The sequence below is a fragment of the Apium graveolens genome, chromosome 3, assembly GCF_009905375.1.
Source record: "Apium graveolens cultivar Ventura chromosome 3, ASM990537v1, whole genome shotgun sequence".
In the NCBI taxonomy this organism is placed as follows: Eukaryota; Viridiplantae; Streptophyta; class Magnoliopsida; order Apiales; family Apiaceae; genus Apium; species Apium graveolens.
Window position 1 is genome coordinate 20,118,938 of NC_133649.1, and position 22,788 is coordinate 20,141,725.

Here is a 22,788-nt window from a genome sequence, read left to right on the forward strand (position 1 = left end):
AAAATGACTGAGAATATCTTTCTCAATTCGGCCAAATGTACACGAAAAACAGTCACACGTGCCAATTTGCGTAAAATGTGATTATTCGAATCCCTTTACCAATTGCCTACATACCCTATATTTCTTGGCCAATAAATCATGTTTTTATAAGCCAAACCAGTTCACATATCTATGGGTGTGCATTCGGTTCGGTTAACCGAAAACCGAACTGAATAACCGAAATAATTTCGGTTCGATTAACCAAATTCCATATTTTGAATCGGTTTTCGGTTGAGAAATTTGTATATTTCGGTTATTCGGTTATTCGGTTATTAACCGCGGTTAACCGAATAACCGAATTAATAACCGAATTTTTATAATATATAATAAATATTTATAAATTATAAACATGTATGTATATTCTTTATTCTTATTACTTATCGACTCCCCTGACTTGAAGACCTTATCGACTCCCCTGACTTGAAGACCTTGAAGACCTGAACTGAGCTCGCGGCTGACAAACGACGATACATGCACCACCTTGCACACACGCCACAACATAACATCTCATTCAACAATTCTACATCATAAGTCGTCATCTATTCTTCTCCAAATTTCCTGCAAATTTTGATTTTAACCAAGCATTGGCATGTGAGTCACATGATGTGACCTTGAATGTTGGGCCTGTGAACTTAAAAATTTAATTCTTGATGATTGAATTGGCTGGCCGTTAGTTAAAGTTTATTTTTCTTTTTTGCAATTATGATTTTCTAGCATTTTTTTATTAAATTCGGTTCTAAAACTCGGTTTTCGGTTATAACTGAATTAATATTTCGGTTCCGGTTTAAAACCGAATACAATTCGATTCGGTTTTCGGTAGCGATTTTTTCACTATTTTGGTTTCGGTTAACTGAAAAAAATTCAGTTTCGGTTTCGATTAACCGAATGCACACCCCTACCCATAGCCGTTCCAACTCTTTCAAGTGAGGTTCTAGTGTCCAAGTGCGGCTGAACATTAGAAACCCATATTAATCCATAACTGAGACATGATTATCATTAAATCACGTATTTATTCTTTAATCCTTGCTATTTACCATGTTTATAGTGGTAGAACCCTATTTAACATGATTGCATGTGTCCAAAGTTTATCCAACCACTTTCATGTGAGTTTCTAGTGTCCTAACTCCAGTAGGACACTTAAAACTTGATTAATCCATAATTAAATGTAATTATCCAATAAATTCGGTATATATCTTTTAATTAGGAGTTATCACCACATTTTTAGGGGTAAACATGCATTAGAAAGCCATTCCATGAGTATAGAGTCCATTCTCCTTAATTTTAGGAGGTATAGTCCTGGTTAAATACTGATTTTGCCAAGGAAGGTATGCTGGTACACCTGTTCCAGTACGTTTCCAGCCTAATCATCTATCACAGTGCTTCCGGCACCTCACCTGCCTAATCAGGGCTTCACCTGCGGGGCAACAACACCTGTCATGACCATTCTTACCTGCCCAAAATCCAGCCGAACCTCTGTTAGTTAGTTTTAACTTACTCTGGTTAGTTAGTTTTAACTTACTCTGGTGGTCTGCAGCTTAGTATAATCGGGAAAATATCTCCTAATAAGCTGCATCCTCACATGGTACGATGCACCTTAGTGTAAATACCTCCGGAACCACCAAACTTTGGGCCAAACTTGCACTCAACCATCTCGTAACCCATCCCGTTGAGGCTCAATCTCCTTATTGGTCTTAAATCGAATCCATGCAAGATTTTTAGCACAACAACTATCCCGGTTCCTTGCAGCATAAAATGCAATAGGAAACAAAAAAAATATGAGGTTCAATCTTCTCTTGTCCTTCTCAGAAAAAGTCATAACTTCCACACCGTACTTTCAAGCATATAGACTTCATTCTGAATCCTTAAATGAAAAAAATTCCAAAAAACTTCCATGTATACAACCGGGTCGAACCGGGCGTATTACGAACCCCAAACAGATTGATTACGTTTGGCTCGACGAGGGTAACCTGGAAATGGGAGGTCACATAAATCGAGTATGTGCGAGGGATATTTAGTTATGCATTCTCCCCTGTTAGTGTTTTGGGTTTATATTAACCAACAGCTCATTTCGTGGCACACTATATTTCTTTCAGAATATTAAATAACAATTGTAATGCAAAATTATTCATCCTCAATCTTCTGCTATATGCTTTTTGTTGCATTACGTGTGCAGAAGTCTGAATAACTTCCGGAGTTCAGAGATGCCGCATAGCAGGGCACCCTGAACATATCCTTGACACCATCAGAACAGGAGTAAAAAAATAATCTGAAAATGTTTTTTTTATGTTACAAGGAAGGTGTGATAAAAAAGCAATAAAAAAATGCGACACCAAACTAACAGTATAACAGAAAACAGTTCTTGCTCCTCATGGAACAATTTGAGTTGGCTGTTGACATACTAGATATGCACAAGGCCGCCTATTGTTCTTGCTCCCATCCTCCTAACCTCATACCAGGGTCATAATTTGTGAACAGCCTAAACTCATTGCCAAGTTTGCTGGAGTGCTGAGGCCGAAATTGACAAGGACGCAAGCCCAAGAGCTCCGCTGCCCTATCCTTTTGCACCTCACCTATATTACAATATTGGATTCTTCAGCAACTAAATTTATCTATATTAGATTTTTTTTAAAAAAGAAAAATTTCCTTCGCCCCAAAAGAAATTTCTAAAAAACAAAATATCAAAAAGCTATCATGTCCTGGTGGTGATATCAGTCCACAAATTACAATTTAGATTCCTCTTTGATCTATATCTACAATATTTGTCTACAACTGAAAATTAGATGGTCAATAACGAGGTCTTGGTTTCAGTGCAGTATGTTTGTTACTCTGCAAGATTTACTGTAAAAGATAAATATTCCCCAAAAGGCTTTAAACACAATCTACATAAATTTCTACTATGGCAGAAAAAGACCTACCAGTGAGCAGGAGAAGGTGAAAATCTTCGGGGTGCGCAAGGAAAGATATTGTCTGAGCAACCTTGTCCAAGCATTCTTTGCTCTGAAGATGATAGAATAACTCGATTAGTCATATTGGAAACATGTTTGATGCTATGTACATGTCAAAGTTTAAATGTTACCAGAAAACTACCCCTTCTATTAATTAGCAGTCTGACGTAACAGCATTTTTATAATAATACTGATGATAACAATGTGGATCTGATATTTTCACACCCTATATTAATTTGCACGCGTCCTTCAGATATTGTACTCTTCCACCGTAAACATTAACATAAACAACATACAATCCAGTAATAAAGGGTGTCCTTAAACCAGTGTAAGATGTGCAAATATCAGCACCAAACAGTAATATTGATAATCTAATATCTATATGCACTCCTAACACATTCAACTGCATCTGTAAATAATTTTGCAGACAATCAAGTACAGAGGATAACTGCAATCATAAGAACAAATGCATAAGTTACGTAATCTCAAGGAATCTGATCGCTTATTGCCAATCATTAATAATATGTTTCTCACCAGGTAAGGAGGATCTGCAATTACAATTTGACATGCATGCTTCAGTTTAGATGGGAGTTCTTCTGGTTCATTGTAGTCATAGAAAGTGAACTCACTTCCATACTTCTCAAAACGTTTGTCATACTCTAGAAGTTGAACAGGTATATCGGGGTGAAGTTTCTGCAAGTTGAACCATAAAACACGTTAAGCCCTTGGATGCAAATAGCAAAGAAACAAACAAATATAAGTAAATAACAAACAGCCAGTCTTTGCAACTAAAAAGTCACATGACACTTGCAACATATTTCAACATAGAAACTGATGAAAATTGAAATCTAATTGAATTTAAACCAAAAAAGAAAAAAAAAGGAGCAAGACAACATTCAGCGGAAAGTATGGATGATCTCACCACCTCTTAATGAATACTATTCTACCACATCGCCTAAATACTATTCAGTGGAAAGTTGATGACCTTCCCAACTCTTAGTGAACCAGAATACGATTCCTGTCAGCGCCTAAATATAGAGTGAGAAAAAAAAGTAGATGATCTTACCAACTCTTAGTGAACCACAATCCTATTCTACTATTCCTCGGAAAATTGGTGTTCTTATAACACCATATCTTCGACATATATAACATACAGTACATAATTGAATATTAACTAACCCCAAAAAATGATAATAATAGAAGACGGGATACTTTAGTTTCTTGATTTTCCATCTTCATTCTCTATTCTTTAAACTGTAACTAGAGCAAAAAATGAACAGATACCGTATAAAGAACAATAAACTCAATCCGAATTCGAATCAAAATAACCAGCAAAATAAACTGAAATTACGCAACCAAACATCTAAATTAGGAAGTTAATTGTGCGTGTATGTGTGTGAAGTAGTTAAAAATGACCTTGAGGTAGACATATAAAGTAGGACAAGCGAGACAAGCCACAGAAGGCGACTGAATAGAAGAGCAAAGAGCGTGAACTTCTCTAGCAACAGTCTCGGCAGTTTCACGGTCGTACCAGAACTGACTCATCCGCCAATCCTCCGTCAATAATGCCACGTCATCGACGGCGGTGGCGCCAGTGTCGGTGTCAATTGTACGGTTCTGCTCGGTGAGTAACTCTCGCAGAGCTTCAATTGCTTGAGAACTTAGCATTGGAGGATCGTCATCTTCTTCTTCTTCTTCTTCTTCGAGTGAGTGTGGGTGAGTGTTTGGGATTGTTTTCTCCGACGACATTTTTGTGATTTCTCGTCCTGGAAATGGAGATGGTGCGGCGGACACGTTAAACCCCTCAATAAACCGTAATTCAACGGTGTCGTTTTGTGTACCTATCGTCCCCGGTTTTTCTTATTATATTTTTAAAAATAATTCATAAAAAAGATTTAGGCTATGTTTTTTTGTCGAAAAATATGTTTTCGGATTTTACGTGTTTGTTTAGACCCTGAATAATAATTTTCACAAAAAATATTATTTGTCCATTTCTTTGATTTCTAAATAATATTTTTCTAACGTTTGATTTTGGAAAAATAATTATTTTTTAACAAATGAACTTTTTTTTAAGAAAAGTGGTGAAATTTAGGAAAATAATTCAAAACATTTTTTTTAAAATAATTTTTAAAACTAACATTCTTACATCGTTTTTCATGATATTTTTTTATATTAGCGAAATAAGAATTTTAAATGATAGATACATTTTTCAATAAAAAATTTTCATAAAAAAAATTGAGAATTTCTTTTCAAAAATAATCCCACACAAATATTTCAAGGGCTGAGTTCTATGGAGTCCACCTTTTTATCGGAGCCTCGGAGTCCATCGTAAAACGTGTTATTTTGCAAAACATGTTACACAAATAGCATAACTTCAACAAAATCATGCAAATCTCATATATTTACGGTACAATATGTATGTTCTGCAATATGTTCTGCAACATGAACATTTATGTTCTGCAAACTAAACATATGTTCTGCTTGTAAAATGTATGCAATCTACAAGATTTTTGATAGAATAGTGATATTTGTCGAAAAATAATATGTTTTGCAATATTTTAAGCTATATTTTATTTGCAGAACATATATGGACTCCGAGGACTCCAATTAAAGGTGGACTCCATAGAACTTTACTCTAATGTAATATATTTATGAGATAAAATAATTTTCATGACAACATATTCCTCAAAAATAAATTTATTTCCTCGTAAACAAAGCTGATTCCTCTATATATATTTCCCCAAATTTTTCTTCCCATGTGTTAAACAAAATTGGCTTAAATTGTTTAATAGGCGGTTAACGGTATTGTTCAATAGGCCTAAATTCAATACTTTATTAAAGATACGTTATGTATGAATTACCTAATCTTAAAATATAAATTTAAATTTTTTAAATTAAAAATTATAATATACATATTATTGAAATTTTGTAAAGATTATTAAAATAAATTTTACAATTTATCATCAAAATAATATCAGAACAAAATATATTTTAATTTAAATCCTTATATGCTTATAAATTAATAACTATCACATTTTATAAATTAATCAGCACAAATTAAAAAAACACATGTTGAGATTATTTAATTTTTTATTAATTAAATAAATTATTTTTAGATTATTTCCTTCATAAAATTGTAATATATCTTAAAATTAATCTATGTCATATGAAAAAAGTAAAACATGCGCTGATTTTATTACAAACAAAATTTAAAATTAGTTAATTATATTTTTTTAAAAAAATTATGACAACACAAAATATATTTTTCTAATATATGTAAAAAAATATATTAGTGTAAATTTTTTCGTTAAAAGAGTAATGTTGTGCTAGTGTTAAACTGAAAAATTACGTAAATATTTTTTTAAAAAATAATTATATTTAGAACGCGTAGTGCAAGAAAAATCCCTAATTTTCGCAAATTTGTCTTTCTGTGTAAAACAAACTTGGCCCTATTAATTCACTTTTTTTCCCAAACTTAACCCTAACTAATAATAATATGGATCCAAGTTGTATATGCACCTAAAATCAAATTAGTGTTACTGTTACGCCAAATCGTTTAGTAAAAAAATTATGATAAACGTAACACTGCTTTTTCATTTTATGCCAACTTCTACGAAGAGTCTGGTAAATATTATACTATACCTTTTAATCAACTGCATTACTCAATGCTGGGTTCTCCAATATTTGTGTTGCAATAATCTTAAATTTAGTTATTAATTATTTATTTATTTAATTATTAGATATTTAGCAATAGATTAATTATTAGTGAAAAATATTATTTTAGAATTGTTTAGTAGTGGGGTAGTGGAGTTATGGAGTAAATTATGGACATGTAATTTACCCATTAATTAGTAGTGGTTAGTTTTAGTAATAGTTAGTTTTAATATGTTTGTAAAGCCTATATAATGGCTAGTTTACCTTGAGTTTTAGAAGAAAAAAAAAATAAACAAGAAAAATAGCAGTACAAGTTCTCTGCAAAAAAAAATGTAGGTGTCTTTTATCTCTAAGTTTTTTCAACATGGCATCAGAGCCATATGATCCGGGGCTTATAAAACTCTTATAAAAATACACATATACATATATATATATATATATATATTATCCTTAATATTTTCCATGACATCTACAAATGCAAAAAAAAATATGGGCATCCGGCAAAAAATTGTAGATTTCAGAATGATGAAGAAAGGATGACACAATTGATCGAGGGAGAACCACTCCTTTAGAGTTGTAGAGAGAAAGTGCTCCAAAGTATTTTTGGAGAGAAAGTGCTCCAAAGTGTTTTTGGAGAGAAAGTGCTCCAAAGTGTTTTTGATGAGATAGTGCATCAAAATTGATGGTGGTGAGAAGTGCATCACAGGCGAAGAGAAAGTGCTTCGTAAATTTAAGATTATGGGGTGAATGTTGGAATAATCTTAAATTTAGTTATTAATTATTTGTTTATTTAATTATTAGATATTTAGCAATAGATTAATTATTAGAGAAAAATATTATTTTAAAATTGTTTAGTAGTGGGGTAGTGCAGTTATGGAGTAAATTATGGACATGTAATTTACCCATTAATTAGTAGTGGTTAGTTTTAGTAATAGTTAGTTTTAATATATTTGTAAAGCCTAGCAGTACAAGTTCTCTGCAAAAAAAAATGTAGGTGTCTTTTATCTTTAAGTTTTTTCAACAAAAATTTTTTGCAGAGAACTTGTACTGTTATTTTTCTTGTTTATTTGTTTTAAAACTCAAGGTAAACTAGCCATTATATAGGCTTTACAAATATATTAAAACTAACTACTACCCAAACTAACCACTACTAATTAATGGGTAAATTACATATGTCCATAATTTACTCCACAACTCCACTACCCCACTACTAAACAATTCTAAAATAATATTTTCTCTAATAATTAATCTATTGCTAAATATCTAAAATATCTAATAATTAAATAAACAAATAATTAATAACAAAATTTAAGATTATGAGAAAGTGCTCCAAAGTGTTTTTGGAGAGAAAGTGCTTCAAAGTGTTTTTGATGACATAGTGCATCAAAATTGATGGTGGTGAGAAGTGCATCACAGACGAAGAAAAAGTGCTTCGTAAATTTAAGATTATGGGGGTGAATGTTGGAATAATCTTAAATTTAGTTATTAATTATTTGTTTATTTAATTATTAGATATTTAGCAATAGATTAATTATTAGAGAAAAATATTATTTTAGAATTGTTTAGTAGTGGGGTAGTGGAGTTATGGAGTAAATTATGGACATGTAATTTACCCATTAATTAGTAGTGGTTAGTTTTAGTAATAGTTAGTTTTAATATGTTTGTAAAGCCTATATAATGGCTAGTTTACCTTGAGTTTTAGAAGAAGAAAAAAAATAAACAAGAAAAATAGCAGTACAAGTTCTCTGCAAAAAAAAAATGTAGGTGTCTTTTATCTCTAAGTTTTTTCAACAATTTGTATGCTTTTGTGATATTTTATGTTCTTATCTCTATTTCTTGTTAGAAGTAACTAGTAGTTTTGATAGTTGTCTGAACGGTAAAGCTAAAGATCATCGCAGAATATTGAGCTTATTTGACCGATACACTGCAAACTATAAATTCCTTCCTTTGCAGCTTCATAACATTCTTCGATACTAAAATACTGGTGTCTTTAGTGAGTCAACCATCAATCTATTTACTGATTGAAACATCTGTTTTTGTGTTGGACTGAAGCAAAATATATTAAATTGAAGCGAATGATGGGGACATGTTTCTAGAACTGGGCAGCCTATATTAGTTTGTTTTCTAAAACTGGGCACTCCTTCTCCTTCAGTTCATCAACACCATGTTGATTTACTTTTTAATCGACTGCATTGTTGTTGTTTTGGTCCCTATTTACTTTAGTTCGGTTATTTCTGATTTAAATTTTTATTAATTCTACACGAAATTATTTGATTAATATTTGTGAAATAAATTAACTTTCATGCGGGAAATTTGATTTATCAGTGGAATTCGTGTCGGAAACCCGAAATAATTGGGCACTACCGAATTTTTGCCGCCGTCAGTGATAAGTTTCAGCGAGCCGACGGTGGACCGTGATGTATTAACTGAGTCCTACAAAATTATAAAATAATATTTTGTAAACTGTTTTCGGAGTTCGAGTTAGTTGTTTGTAAATATTAGAATCGTAATTAGTTATTGGTTTGTGAATTGTGATTGATTTGGATTGTTGATTATGTTAATTGTTGTTGAACGTGTCGATATGATATCGACTGGTAGTCCGATAAACAGAGAAAAAGCTGCTCGATTTCTGATAAATTAATTTCAGAAATACGGGAACGCGTCCTGTAATTATTGGGAATATGAATCAAATATATAATTATATATATATATAAATAATTTATGAAAACTACTTTCGTATCATGGCGAAATATTTTGTAAAAATAGTCTAATGACCCTATTTTCTGTAACAACGATTATACGTAGTAGGACTCTCTTAGAAGGTGGATTCTGAATCCTTGCTAGAAGAGTTTGTTTCCATGTTGGATTCGATGTAGGTGTCCTTGTGGATCTCATTCTCAGGCCTGCTCGGCGGGTTTATCGCGTAGCCAATTTTGGACCGTGGGCTACATGATACACTTTGGGTCGTGGCATCATAGTCTACTCGGATTATTTATTGGGCCATGATCGTGATGTCCTATTTTGGGCCGTGGCGTCACGGGCTTGACTAGTCAACTTTATGACACAATTAATTTAGCATTAATTGTGTCTTTACGGATTACTTTTCATCCATATCAGAAATCCTAAATTTGGTTGGATTGGAGAATAAGAGCTTGAATCTTAGAGATTTATAAGAAGGAAATTTGGATTTGTTGAACTACACGCACATAATTTATTATTTAGGCCCTCTCTTGAGTTTCAAAAGTCAGAATTGGACGATTTAACAACCCACACGAAGATAAGGAATAATGTTTCATTCTACAGACGTGTGACGCCCTCCCAATCCGGGATCTAGATTGGGGAGTCATTTCTCACAATTAACAACATTATCACAATATAATTATTCAACCTCTTTACATCACAAGGATCTTAAATATGTTATGGTATGAAACAAGTTACAACTACTAAAGAACAATAAAAATTATTAAAAACCCTTACTGAATAACATAGTTATAACTCCGACTAGGAATCATACAAACCAAACCCAAAGGTACCGATAATAACGATCTAATTCAGCATAGCTTACTCCCAACTATTATTCATGCGTGTCCCCTACCTGAGCTGGTTAGCGATTCTAACAGTACGGAGAGGACCACTATAGATATTCTTAACAGCCGTGCCTAAGCCTGACCATCTTCCTCATGCTTAATTGTCAGGGTTAGATAAATAACAAAGTGAGCTACAAAAGCTCATCAAGTAACTAAGTTAAACAAAAAGGCTAAACTATTTAACATAATAAGATAAAGGCCAATGTTAAAAGGGTCTTAAAAGAGGTTTCAAGATCGGTTCAACCCAAGGTAGTCGTTCTATAACCATTACTTTATAAAAATATTTCCTTTCTCAAAACTTTCATAAAACTTTCGTTTATCAAAGCAATATTTTTCAAAATAGTTCTTTTCATCAGCACTTTTCTTTAATTCAGGAAATCATTTCATTTTCAAGAAAATGGTTCAATCATCTGAACATTGCTTTACATAAAACATTTTTACTCCTCTGGACTGCACAGGTGATCAGCCACGTACAATCCCCATACCGGACTTTACAGCCCCTCTGGACGTGAATAGGGTACCCATAAGGCTTTATATTCATCCTTTCAAATGTCAGCCCTCACTGGTGTTCATAATATGCCATCCCTCACTGGTCTTCATAATGGACCGACGTCACTCGGCCACTTAGACTTCTAATTATTGGAAATTCGAAAAAAATTCAATGAATATAAATCCTTCATTTCCAAAATGCTTTTCATTTTAAAATCTTTACCATACCTTTGAAATCATTGAGACTTTTTCAATTCTGAAGTCATTCTCAATTTCAATTCAATAAACTTTGTCATATTGCGAGGGTAGGGTATACCAAACAATCATCATTCAGGGAATCAAGGGTATTATCAACTTGAAAGCATTCACAATGGAAATAAGATATAATAATCCAAAAGGATTCATACTTACTTTGCATTAATTTGACAAACTTTTTGCAAAGTTTTTCATCTCTAAAGCCAAAAATAATGTCATCTACATAAATTTGAACAAGTATGCTAGAGCCATTAACATTTCTAAAGAATAAAGTTTTGTCTACAGTACCTCTAGTGAAGTGATTCTCTAAAAGAAACTTTGACAAAGTGTCATACTAGGCTCTAGGTGCTTGCTTCAATCCATAGAGTGCTTTCAAAAGATAGTATACATGATCAGGTAGATTTGGATCTTCAAAACCAGGAGGTTGACTGACGTAGACTTCCTCCTCCGAATCTCCATTTAGAAAGGCACTCTTGACATCCATTTGATAGAACTTAAAATTGGCATGGGCTGTATAGGCTAAGAAGATTCTGATGGCTTCAAGTCTTGCAACAGGAGCAAATGTTTCATCAAAATCTATTCCTTCTTGTTGACAATTGCCCTTAGCAACCAATCTAGCTTTGTTCCTGACTACTATACCATTTTCATCCATCTTGTTTCTGAATACCCATTTGGTGTCTATTGGATTCTTTCCTTTAGGCTTGGGTACCAGCTTCCATACATTGTTCCTTTCAAATTGGTTTAGCTCCTCCTGCATAGCTAAAATCCAATCAAGATCCAACAAAGCTTCTTTTACCTTCTTTGGTTCTTCCTTAGATAGGAAACTGCTATATAGACATTCTTTTTGAGTTTCTCTCCTTGTTTGAACTCTAGAAGATACATTACCAATGATGAGCTCAAATGGGTGATCCTTTGTCCATTTTCTTTGTTGAGGTAGATTAGCTCTAGATGAAGAGGCCTCATTGTTGTCTTGATGTGTGATTGAGTTTTAATTATTAGAAACTCCCCCTGAGTTTGTGAATCTATGATTTGAGAAAGGGGAACTTTCTGCAAGTGATCTATTTTGACTTTCAGCTTCTTTTGATGACCCGACGGATAGTGAATTTTGAGTTCCGACGGATGAAGCTGATTGTCTCTCGATGGATGATGCAGATTCTCTACTGATGGATGAGGCATTTTGTAACTCGATGGATGTTGAGTTATTAGCTTCATTGGTGGTAGATTTTTCTGCACTTTCCTTAGTTGTAGTTTCTTGATCACTTTCATCATCACTGACCATCTCCACATTGTCAAACTTGAGGCTCTCATGGTAATCTCCATCTTGTAGTCCTTCAATCTTTTTATCAACAAACACAACATGTATTGATTCCATAACAATGTTGGTTCTCAGATTGTAGGCTCTATATGCTTTACCAACAACATATCCAACAAAGATTCCTTCATCTGCTTTAGCATCAAACTTCCCATTTTGATCAGTTTGATTTCTCAAGATATAACATTTGCAGCCAAAGACATGAAAAAAATTTAGAGTTGGCTTCTTGTTCTTGAACAATTGGTAGGGAGTCATGCATTTTTCCTGATTAACCAAAGAAATATTCTGAGTGTAGCATGCAGTATTTACAGCTTCAGCCCAGAAATATGTTGGTAACTTTGATTCTTCAAGCATTGTCCTTGCAGCTTCAATAAGTGATCTGTTCTTTCTTTCTACTACTCCATTTTGTTGTGGAGTTTTTGATGCTGAAAACTCATGCATAATCCCATTCTCTTTACAAAATACTCTCATAACAGAATTCTTGAACTCAGTTCCATTGTCACTCCTGATTCTTTTAACTTTGAAATCAGGATGATTATTGACTTGCCTTATGTGATTGATGATGATTTCACTAGCCTCATCTTTAGACTTTAGAAAATATGTCCAAGAGAACTTTGAGAAATCATCTATAATTACTAGGCAAAATCTTTTCCTTGAGATGGACAACACATTGACTGGTCCAAACAAATCCATGTGTAGCAGTTGCAAAGGTTCTTCAATTGTTGAATCAAGCTTCTTTCTGAATGATGCTTTGATTTGCTTTCCCTTTTGGCAAGCATCACACAGTCCATCCTTAAAAAACTCCACTTGAGGAATACCTCTAACCAGTTCTTTCTTTACAAGCTCATTCATGGCCTTGAAGTTTAGATGTGATAGCTTCTTGTGCCATAGCCAACTTTCATCTTGACTTGCTTTACTGAGAAGACAAGTAACATATTCTGCAATTGATGAGTTGAAGTCAGCTAGGTACACATTTCCTTTTCTCACTCTAGTGAGAACCACTTTGTTGTTCCTCTTGTTTGTCACAACACAGGCTTCTATAGTGAAGGTTACTGAATTGCCTTTGTCACAAAGCTAGCTGATACTCAACAAATTGTGTTTGAGACCATCCACTAAGGCAACCTCCTCAATGATGACATTGTCTTTTGAAATCAAGCCATATCCCACAGTATAACTCTTGTTGTCATCTCCAAAAGTAATACTTGGGCTAGCTCTTTCCTTGAACTCTGTGAGCAGGGTAGAATCTCCAGTCATGTGTCTTGAACAACCACTATCCAAGTACCACAGATTCTTTCTATTTCCCTGCACACATTAAAATCAATTAAAGTTGATTTTGGTACCCAAGTTTCCTTGGGTCCTGCCTTGTTAGCTTTCTTCTTTTGTTTCTTAGGTTTGATCTCATTTGACTTGGGGATATCAGATTCATCCTTAGTCATCTGAGTTGGACCTTTGAAACCATTCATTAAAACAGAATTATCATTCACATTTTGATTAACAGGAAATGGCATGCTATTTGCAAACATGTTATTCCAGTAGGGCATGCTAAATGGCATTTGAGGCATATTAAATGCAGCATAATAAGGATTAGGTGCAAATGGCATATTAGCAAATTATGCATTCATATTCTGTGTAGACATAGCATTCAAAGGCATAACACTCATGTTGGGAAAAGAAGGTGGTATAGTCATAGAAGTAGGCATGACAAGTTTGCAATTAACAGACAAATGATTAACACTACCACACTTAACACATATATTTCTAGGAGCATACTTATCAGGTGTGTAGTTGTTATGTTTGTTAATCCCTACTTTCCCATTTCTATTGTTTTTCTTTTTAGCCTCTGTTTTAACCTCAATCTTTTCTAGTCTGTCATTTAAATTGCTTGATGGAAAGATGACCAACATTCACTTTCTTCTCCTTCTTCACTTGACTAGATTCTCCTGAAATAAAGTTTTTGGAACTGATCCATATTTTTCATTTAACTTGGCAAGTTTGGCTTTACTCACAGGTTTGCTCACAGCCGACAGATGAGGATTTATGTCACTCGATGGATAACCTTTTTGATTATCCGATGGATGACTCTCATCATCTGTCGAGTCTACATCTGTTAGCAATCCTTCAACCAAATTGGATTCTAGCTTCTCTTTACTCTTTTTCCAGGTTGCATCACAGAAAGACTCAATACTTTGAACTTTGGTGATTTGAGCATGGACATCTCTAGATGATTTCCATGCCTTAATCACCTCCTGTTCATGATCAAGCTGCTTCTTCAAAATTTCTTCTTTCTTCAAGGACTCGGTTAACTCCTCCTTAGCAATCTTACATTCTATTCTCCATTTTTCAAATTCAATAAACTGAGATTCTAGCACATTATTCCTCTCACTTAAAAACAAATTGTTTTCTTTGATTTTAGCATTTTCCTTAGTGAGGGACTTAAGTGTAACACGTAAATGATATAATTCTGTAGACATGTCATTTATTGCATCATTACACTCAGCTTTAGATAAATGTGCAAGGTTAGTGGTGATTACCTGATTACTTGAAGAACTTGTCTCTGTTTCATCAGACTTGGCCATTAGGGCTAGATTGACATAACTGACATCTTCATCCTCATCCAGACCATCTGTTGCCCAGTCACTTTCTTGTGTAATAAAAGCCCTTTCCTTTTGTTTGAGCAACTCAAAATACTTCTGTTTATAATCCACAGGCTCAAACTTTTTCTTGCTGGAATCTGACTTTATACACTCACTAGCAAAGTGCCCTGCCAAGCCACATTTGAAACATTTGAATTTTGATTTATCCACCATGTTTCTATTTGGCTTAGCTGCTCCAAAGTTCTTCTTGAACTTGAGCTTGGAAAATCTTCTGGAAAGAAATGCAAGATGTTCATCAATATTATCCATATCATCTTGGCTCAAAGAATCTTCATTTTCTGCTACCAGCCCCTTGCCCTTGTTTTCACAAACCTTTGAAGTAGACTCAACAAATTCTATCTTCATCTCCTTCTCTTTCTCTAACTCAGCAACCAGTACAATGGGCCCTCCTTTCTTTCTCCCTTTCTCCATTCTTTCATCTTGCTCTATTTCAAGCTCATAAGTCTTTAGAATTCCATACAGTCTCTCTAGTGTAAACTCCTTGTATTCTTGTGAATTTCTCAAGGAGACTGTCATTGGTTTCCATTCTTTTGGAAGGGATATCAGGAATTTGAGGTTAGAGTCTTAGGTTTGGTAGACTCTTCCATGCAGCTTCAGAGCATTTAATAGCTTTTGAAATCTACTAAAGATATCAGTGGCAGTTTCACCTTCTTCACAGTGGAAATGCTTATATTGCTGAATTAGTAATTGCATCTTATTTTCTCTAACTTGTTCAGTGCCATCACAAATTATTTGAATGGTGTCCCAAACCTCCTTGGCTGTCTTGCAGTTCATGATGTTATCAAACATGTCACCATCAACTCCATTGAATAAAATATTCATGGCCTTCTTGTCTTTCCTGACTTGTTCAATATCAGGATCTGACCATTCATGCCTTGGCTTGGGAACTGATGACTCATTTCCAGTTGCAGTTCTCATTGGTACGTGAGGACCTCTCTCTATGCAATCCACATAGGCCTCATCTTGAGAAAGTAAATGAAGATGCATCTTTACCTTCCAGTGATGGTAATTATCTTTGTCCAGAAAAGGAATCTTGACTCCAACATCCTTCTTGTTCATCTTGCTATTTGTTATAATCTCTAAATTCTTTGTGCTTCAAGAGCTTGCTCTGATACTAATTGTTAGTCCCTAACAATACAACAAGAATTACAGAAGGGGGGGTTGAATGTAATTCTGGCTACTTTTTGAGATTAAAGAAAAATGGTTCTAACTTAATAATATATAAGTGTTTGATTTACAAAATGCGGAATGAAGAGTTAGATAAATCAAAACACAAGTAATTAAAAACACAAGTCTTTAAAAACTTTCTGGTGGATTTGAATGTATCCACCATATATATATATATATATATATATATATCAAGAGAACCATGTGAAGCTTGAATAGCTCACAACTGCTTACAAATATGAACAACTAAACTTGCAGAGAAATGCTATAGGATTCAGCTTACAATTTTTTCTCTGAAAATGTATTTGCTTAGTCTTCTTTTTGTTCTACTTGCTACTCTTGGTTTATATATCACCAAGATTACATAGTAATAAGACAAGATAATAAAACAAAACCTATCAAGTCTAATACCATGCTGCTTCACAACTCTATTCCAGTATCTTTGAATATCTTCATAATAGCATGGAAATGGTAATGCTTCTTTGTTCTCAAAAACCCCGCTGAATAGACTGCCACATTCCTTTTGTAAACACTCAACGCATATGACTGTGTTGTCACTGTCAACAGATGTTTGAATTGATCATCCGTCGGGTACATGATTATCATCCGTCGGGTTGCCTTGTTGATCATCCGTCGGGTAGCTTTGTTGATCATCCGTCGGGTAGCTTTGTTGATCATTCGTCGGGTAGCTATTTGACACTTAACTTCATTTCATTTATGCAGAATTACAAGACATCTTATATTTACAATTAATCAACCTATTCTGCATATCTAATTAAAGTCAACATGACTTTTATGCTACTACAGAATCTATACAAATGTGTTTGCAGAAATGTGCTACATGACTTATTGTTACATAAGCTACTCACTCGATGAATGTCAAATCATAATCCGTCGGGACTATATTGAGTCATCCGTCGGGACTATATTTGATTATCCGTCGAGTGCTACATTTTTCACTAAGTTGAATCTACTAAGGTGTTTTGTTAATGAAATCATCAAGTTCACAACATATTCCCAACAATGTCCCCGTTTGAACTTGTCTATGGTAAGGGATGTCATTTACCTGTGGAGCTTGAGCATAATGCTTATTGGGTATTGAAGAAGTTAAACCTTGATCTAGATACAGTTGGGAAGAAGCGCATGCTTCAGTTAAATGAACTTGATGAATTTCGACTTCAAGCGTACGAAAACAACAAAATGTACAAGGAAAAGTTAAAAAGGTGGCATGACAAGAAGCTATCGCTTAAGTTATTCGTGCCGGGGCAACAAGTTCTTCTATTCAACTCTCGTCTCCGACTTTTTCCTGGAAATTTGAAATCAAGGTGGTCTGGACCATTTATCGTCAAAACTGTGTTTCCACATGGAGCGGTGGAGATTTTTGAGAACGATCCGGGCCAAGCATTCAAAGTAAATGGTCAGAGATTGAAGCACTGTTATAGGGATACGGCAAACTGTGAAGTAGTTAATGCCATTTTATTGTCAACTTGATCGCATTACTCTACGTTAAGCTAATGACGTAAAAGAAGCACTTCTTGGGAGGCAACCCAAGATATGAGACCATAGGAACCCTTAGAATTTAATACTTTATCCAAAAACCCAAAAAAAATCAGAAAAATGTTGGCATAATTTTTTTTCCAGAGACCTTGCAGGCGCCCGCCTGCTAGGACGCCTGCAAGGACCAGGCGGCCGCGCGCTAGCAGGCGCCCGCCTGCTGACCTGATTTTTGAAAAAACAGTTTTCAGCCTATATAAAAAAAACAAAAAAACAAAAAAACAAAAAAACAAAAACCACAGCCCACAATCCCCATTAACCCACGACTTATTCCCCATAATTAACCACAATCCCCACTCCTAATCAAATTCTAACCCTAATTTGCCCTATATATAAATACAACCTCTACATATACATCCCGCACACTTTCAACTCTACAAAATCTCTCCTACACACCAAACACAACTCTCTAACCCTTATTTTCAGATTCCATGGCCCCAAAGAGATCACGAACTATAGGGAACAACACCATTCCGACTGCTGATTCTTCGAGAAACACTGCTGCGAGGCCCCGATTGTTGGATAGGGCTGCTGAAGAAGAGTACACCAAGCTTCTGATTAAGCCTATTATGAGGGAGAGGGGGTTCTTGCCATCAGGGAGGGTTGGTGATTTGTTACCGATGATTGCTGAGAAGGGATGGATTACATTCTGTGAGTCACCTGAGGCGGTTCCGATGAGTATTGTTCGCGAGTTCTACGCGAACGCCAAGGCCGACAAGAATGGGTTTTCTGTTGTACATGGGCTTACTGTTGATTATCAGCCCGAGGCGATTCGCCGGGTAATTGGACAACGATAAAGGAAACCACATGAGGAGAATTGGAATGAAAAGGCCCCTGAGGATTTTGATATGGACTTGATTATTGCTACTCTTTGTAGGTCGGGCACAGTGTGGAAGTTCAAAAGGGGAACCAACGAGTATCGTAATTTCCCTGCTATCGTGATGAACATGTATGCTCGTGCTTGGAATGTATTTATGTGTGCTAATATTCTTCCTTCTGTACATGCACCTGAGATTACAGTGGAGAGGGCGAGGTTGTTATGGGGGATTTTGAATGATGAGTATTATGTGGACCTTGGTGAGTACATCTACCAAGGGATTTTGAAGTTTTTGAGAGGGAAGTCGCAGTACTCTATCCCGTATTCCTCTATCGTCATGAAGCTTTGCAAGGCATGTGGAGTCCAGTGGCCTTCTTATGAGCAGCTGCAGATGCCGGCCGCTCCTATTGATTCAATGATGTTGAATGCGATGCAGGAGTGGACGGGTGGAGAGCCCGAGTCACAGGGTTTGGGTTATCACCTTCCAGGAGGAGTTCCAGTAGCCGGTGCTACCATGGCTAGGCCCAGTCAGGCTCGGGGAAAGGCAGGTCCTTCGAGAGCCCAGGGAGGAGATGGTTCGGGATTGGCTGACGTCTAGTACATGAGGCTTTCCAGGAGGATGGATGCGATGTATGAGTCGCAAAGTCGATTTACGCAGGAGATCACCCAAGCACTTGGGACTGCATTTAGAGGCCTTGGAGCTGACATCCAGTGGCCCATTTATGGTGAGGATTCTACTTATCCACCTCCTGACACTCCACCCTCTAAGGGTGATGATGATGATGATTCTTCTGAGTAGGTATACCATGTGTTCCTTTCTATTACCTTCACTGGGGACAGTGAAGATTTTAAGTTTGGGGGTGGTAGTTAAGGAACATATTTGTATGTGTGTCATGTTGTTTCATTTTCATGTTAGTTTAGTTTATATAGTTGAATATTTTTGCCATATAGGTTTTTTTATTTTATAGCTTTATTTATCATGACATATAGCTCATGCATATACCATGATCCCTTTTGTGTTGTTTTACCGATTAATATGTGATATTGATGCGAGTCTAGTGATAGCGCTAGAGCATATTGAATCTTGTTAGGTTGGCATGCATGCTAGAAACACTTGTAATTTTACTAAGTCTTAGAGTATGCTTAAGGACTAGATTATTGTCATGGTTTGATGGTTTTTGAGGTTAATCTATTGCTTATGCTTAGAATGTATGCTAGGCTCTTAATGATAAAAGACATGAAAAGATAAAAATTGGAAAAAATTTTGGAATTCATTGCTAGTTGTGGCTAGGCGTCAAATGGCTAGTAGCCGGCTCGTATTGTATACGAGTAGTCTAGGGTTGAACAAGATGGAACGAAACGCACTTGCTCAGAAATTAAAAAAAATAAAAAAAGTAAAGAAAAAAAAAGAGAAAAGAAGAAAAAATATGGTTTAATGCACAATTGATCACGAGTGAGCTCTTTGGTATGCGAGTTATTAAATTCTTAGGGGACTTTGTGCCTAGTGACCTAAGGCTTTTATAGTCTGGGATCCGCTAACCTAACGCTCGCTAAATGGATACCATTGCATAAGTCTTTTGTGGACCTCACTCATTGCACGATCAAATAAGCATTTGTTTATGTGTTGAATAAAAGCATGATTCCGTAATAAACTCCAATGATCTTGAAGTGTTATAAGTCATTTTGTGTCTAGAATATATTCTTCGTATAATCTTGTGATTGCCTTGAGAATAATTAAATTATGGTGATTGATCTAGTTTCGAAGCATATCTGTTAAGCATTTACACACACCACGTTTCTAGTTGTATGTTAGTTGCGAGATTTAACTGATCTTTAGTCGCCTAATTGCATTTGTTGATATGTCATGTGTTAGTTGGTTTAGTCATCGCGATGGGGATCGCTGCATTCATATAGTTTGCATTCATACATGTTTTATTCTGAGTTTGAGTCTGTGACGCTTGAGGACAAGCATCGATTCAAGTTTGGGGGTGTGATAAGTGGCATTTTATACCACTTAGAGCGTTTCATAACGGCTTGAATTGGTGTCTTGAACTCGAGTATTTTGTGTACTTAACGCATTTTCGAGTGTTTTTGCATTTCAGGGTATAACTTGCTTAGATAGGTGGATTTCATCAAAATAAGCTTAAGGAAGTGCTTGGAATTAGTCCCGGGTTGATGTGCGAAGAATTCAGCAAAAACAGAAGCAAAATAATAATTTTTCCAGAAGGGTTGCAGGCGCCCGCCTGGTAGCAAGCGCCCGCCTGGAAGGAGGAGGCGACCGCCTGGGTGCGTAATTTCAGAATCTGACTTTTAGAATTCGAGTTCTATTGGGCTTCTATTAGCGCTGGTTCTTTTGGGCTATTATATAAACAATCTTGGAAGACGTTTTCGACAACAAGTAACAAGGAGCGAAGGCAAGAAGATCAAGAAGACCGTTTTAGCACGCAACAACAAAGAAGAGGAAGCATATGTTTATCTTGTGATTCTTTTAATTCGTTGTAATAGTGGATGCTAGTTTTCTTTATTTTTGAACCTTAATAACTCTTGTGACGTACTTCATTATTTATTGAGTATTTTTATTAGTTTATATCATTGTGTTATTATCATGTTTTCATATAAACCCATGGCGACGATGAGTTTTATTATGGGCTAATCGTGATCATGGGATCATAGCGGATTTACTATGAATTTCTTTAGTTAATTGTTTAATACCTTGGTACGTGGTGATTGTATGATATCTAGCATAGGTTGTGCTTATTCGTCTTATGTGTGTCGCGAACATGTAAGGTAGCCTGTTAATCTTTTGTGAAGCGACAGTGAATCTTGAGATTTAGAACTTGCCATGCTAGCATAGGTTTATGTATTGTATGCATGATTAGTGGGTAACTCTAACCGTTTTACTTGTCCTGTGTAATCATAATGAATAACTTGCGCTTAAATCGTTATGTTGTCAAATTCTGTAGACACATAGGGTCTCAATATAATTGATGCCTATTCAACTTCTATCTTAATTGTGGATGCTTGGTAGAATGGTATCCGTACAATGAAAGTTGGCGTTTATCAGTTTCGTGTTGTTCGATTAATATCATCACCATTACATGCTAAGGGTAATAACAATAACTATTGAATGAAGTAGTAATGAAATTATGATCTCATGTGTGTTTAATATTGTTAATTCAAGTGTTTAATCCTCGTAGTTAATATTAGTTAATCAACCTTAATTGTTATTGTCTTGACATTGAAGAATAATCATACATTGGTGAGTAAGTGTTAATTAAATATAATTAATCAGAGTCTCTGTGAGAACGAACTAGAAATCATTCTATATTACTTGCGAACGCGTATACTTGCATGATTTATTTAGCGCATGCTTTGTGCCTAACACTAGGATTGTGGTATCCTAAAGAATCAGATTTTAAGCTAATAGGTTACTCAAATGAAGATTTTGCAGGATGCAAGATAGACAGGAGAAGCACTAGTGAAAGCTGCCAATTTCTTGGAGGCATATTGGTTTCTTGGTTTAGCAAGAAACATAAATCAATTTCCACATCAACTGCAGAAGCATAATACATTGCTGCAAGAAGTTGTTGTGCACAGATTTTTTGGATGAAGAATCAGTTACTGGACAATGGGTTAAAATTTTCTAAAATACCTATTTACTGTGATAATCAAAGTGCTATTGCTATGACAGGTAATCCAGTTCAACACTAAATGACAAAGTACATCAACATTAGGTACCATTCATAAGGGAACATGTGATGGAAGGTACAGTGGAATTGTATTTTGTTCAAACAGATCAACAACTAACAGATATCTTCACAAAACCACTATGTGAAGCTACTTTTACAAGACTGCTAAATGAACTTGGAATGGTTTTAGGTTCTTTCTCAAAATCTGCTTAGTTTTTGTTCTCATGCATCAGACTTTATGATCAGTGTTTATAGATTGTCTTATCTACATGTAATATGTGCTTATATTGTAATATATTAAATATTGATTATTATCTGATGTGATTCTATATACTCTGATAGTATTTTGAATGTTCTGTGACTATTCAATCCAATGAGGATTACTGTGTTAGATGCTGACCTAGTAGTCTTTAACATATTAGAAATCCCATGTTTGAATTAGTTATTTATGTGGAAATAAATTACACAAGCAAATTATGATTTTGAGCTTAGTCAAATTTACTTTGTATATCTTATTACTAAGTCACAAACTAGACTTTTGCTTCTTATCTGTCAAATTCTGATGTTAGTAAATCTTAAAGATGAACTACATGTTATATAAGCCTCACTTATCTGAAGAAAAAAAA

At 35.0% G+C, this 22,788-nt stretch overlaps 1 protein-coding gene across 1 annotated transcript; it reads right to left on the minus strand.

The window, feature by feature from the left end:
* Positions 1–2,284: 2,284 nt before the first annotated feature.
* On the minus strand, positions 2,285–4,818 carry LOC141711931 (uncharacterized). The gene is made up of 4 exons (XM_074514657.1): positions 4,401–4,818; positions 3,519–3,677; positions 2,955–3,036; positions 2,285–2,609 (listed from the first exon to the last, which is right to left on the minus strand). The coding sequence occupies exons 1-4, from the start codon at positions 4,731–4,733 to the stop codon at positions 2,458–2,460; spliced, it is 726 nt and encodes a 241-aa protein (XP_074370758.1). The 5' UTR covers positions 4,734–4,818; the 3' UTR covers positions 2,285–2,457.
* Positions 4,819–22,788: the final 17,970 nt, after the last annotated feature.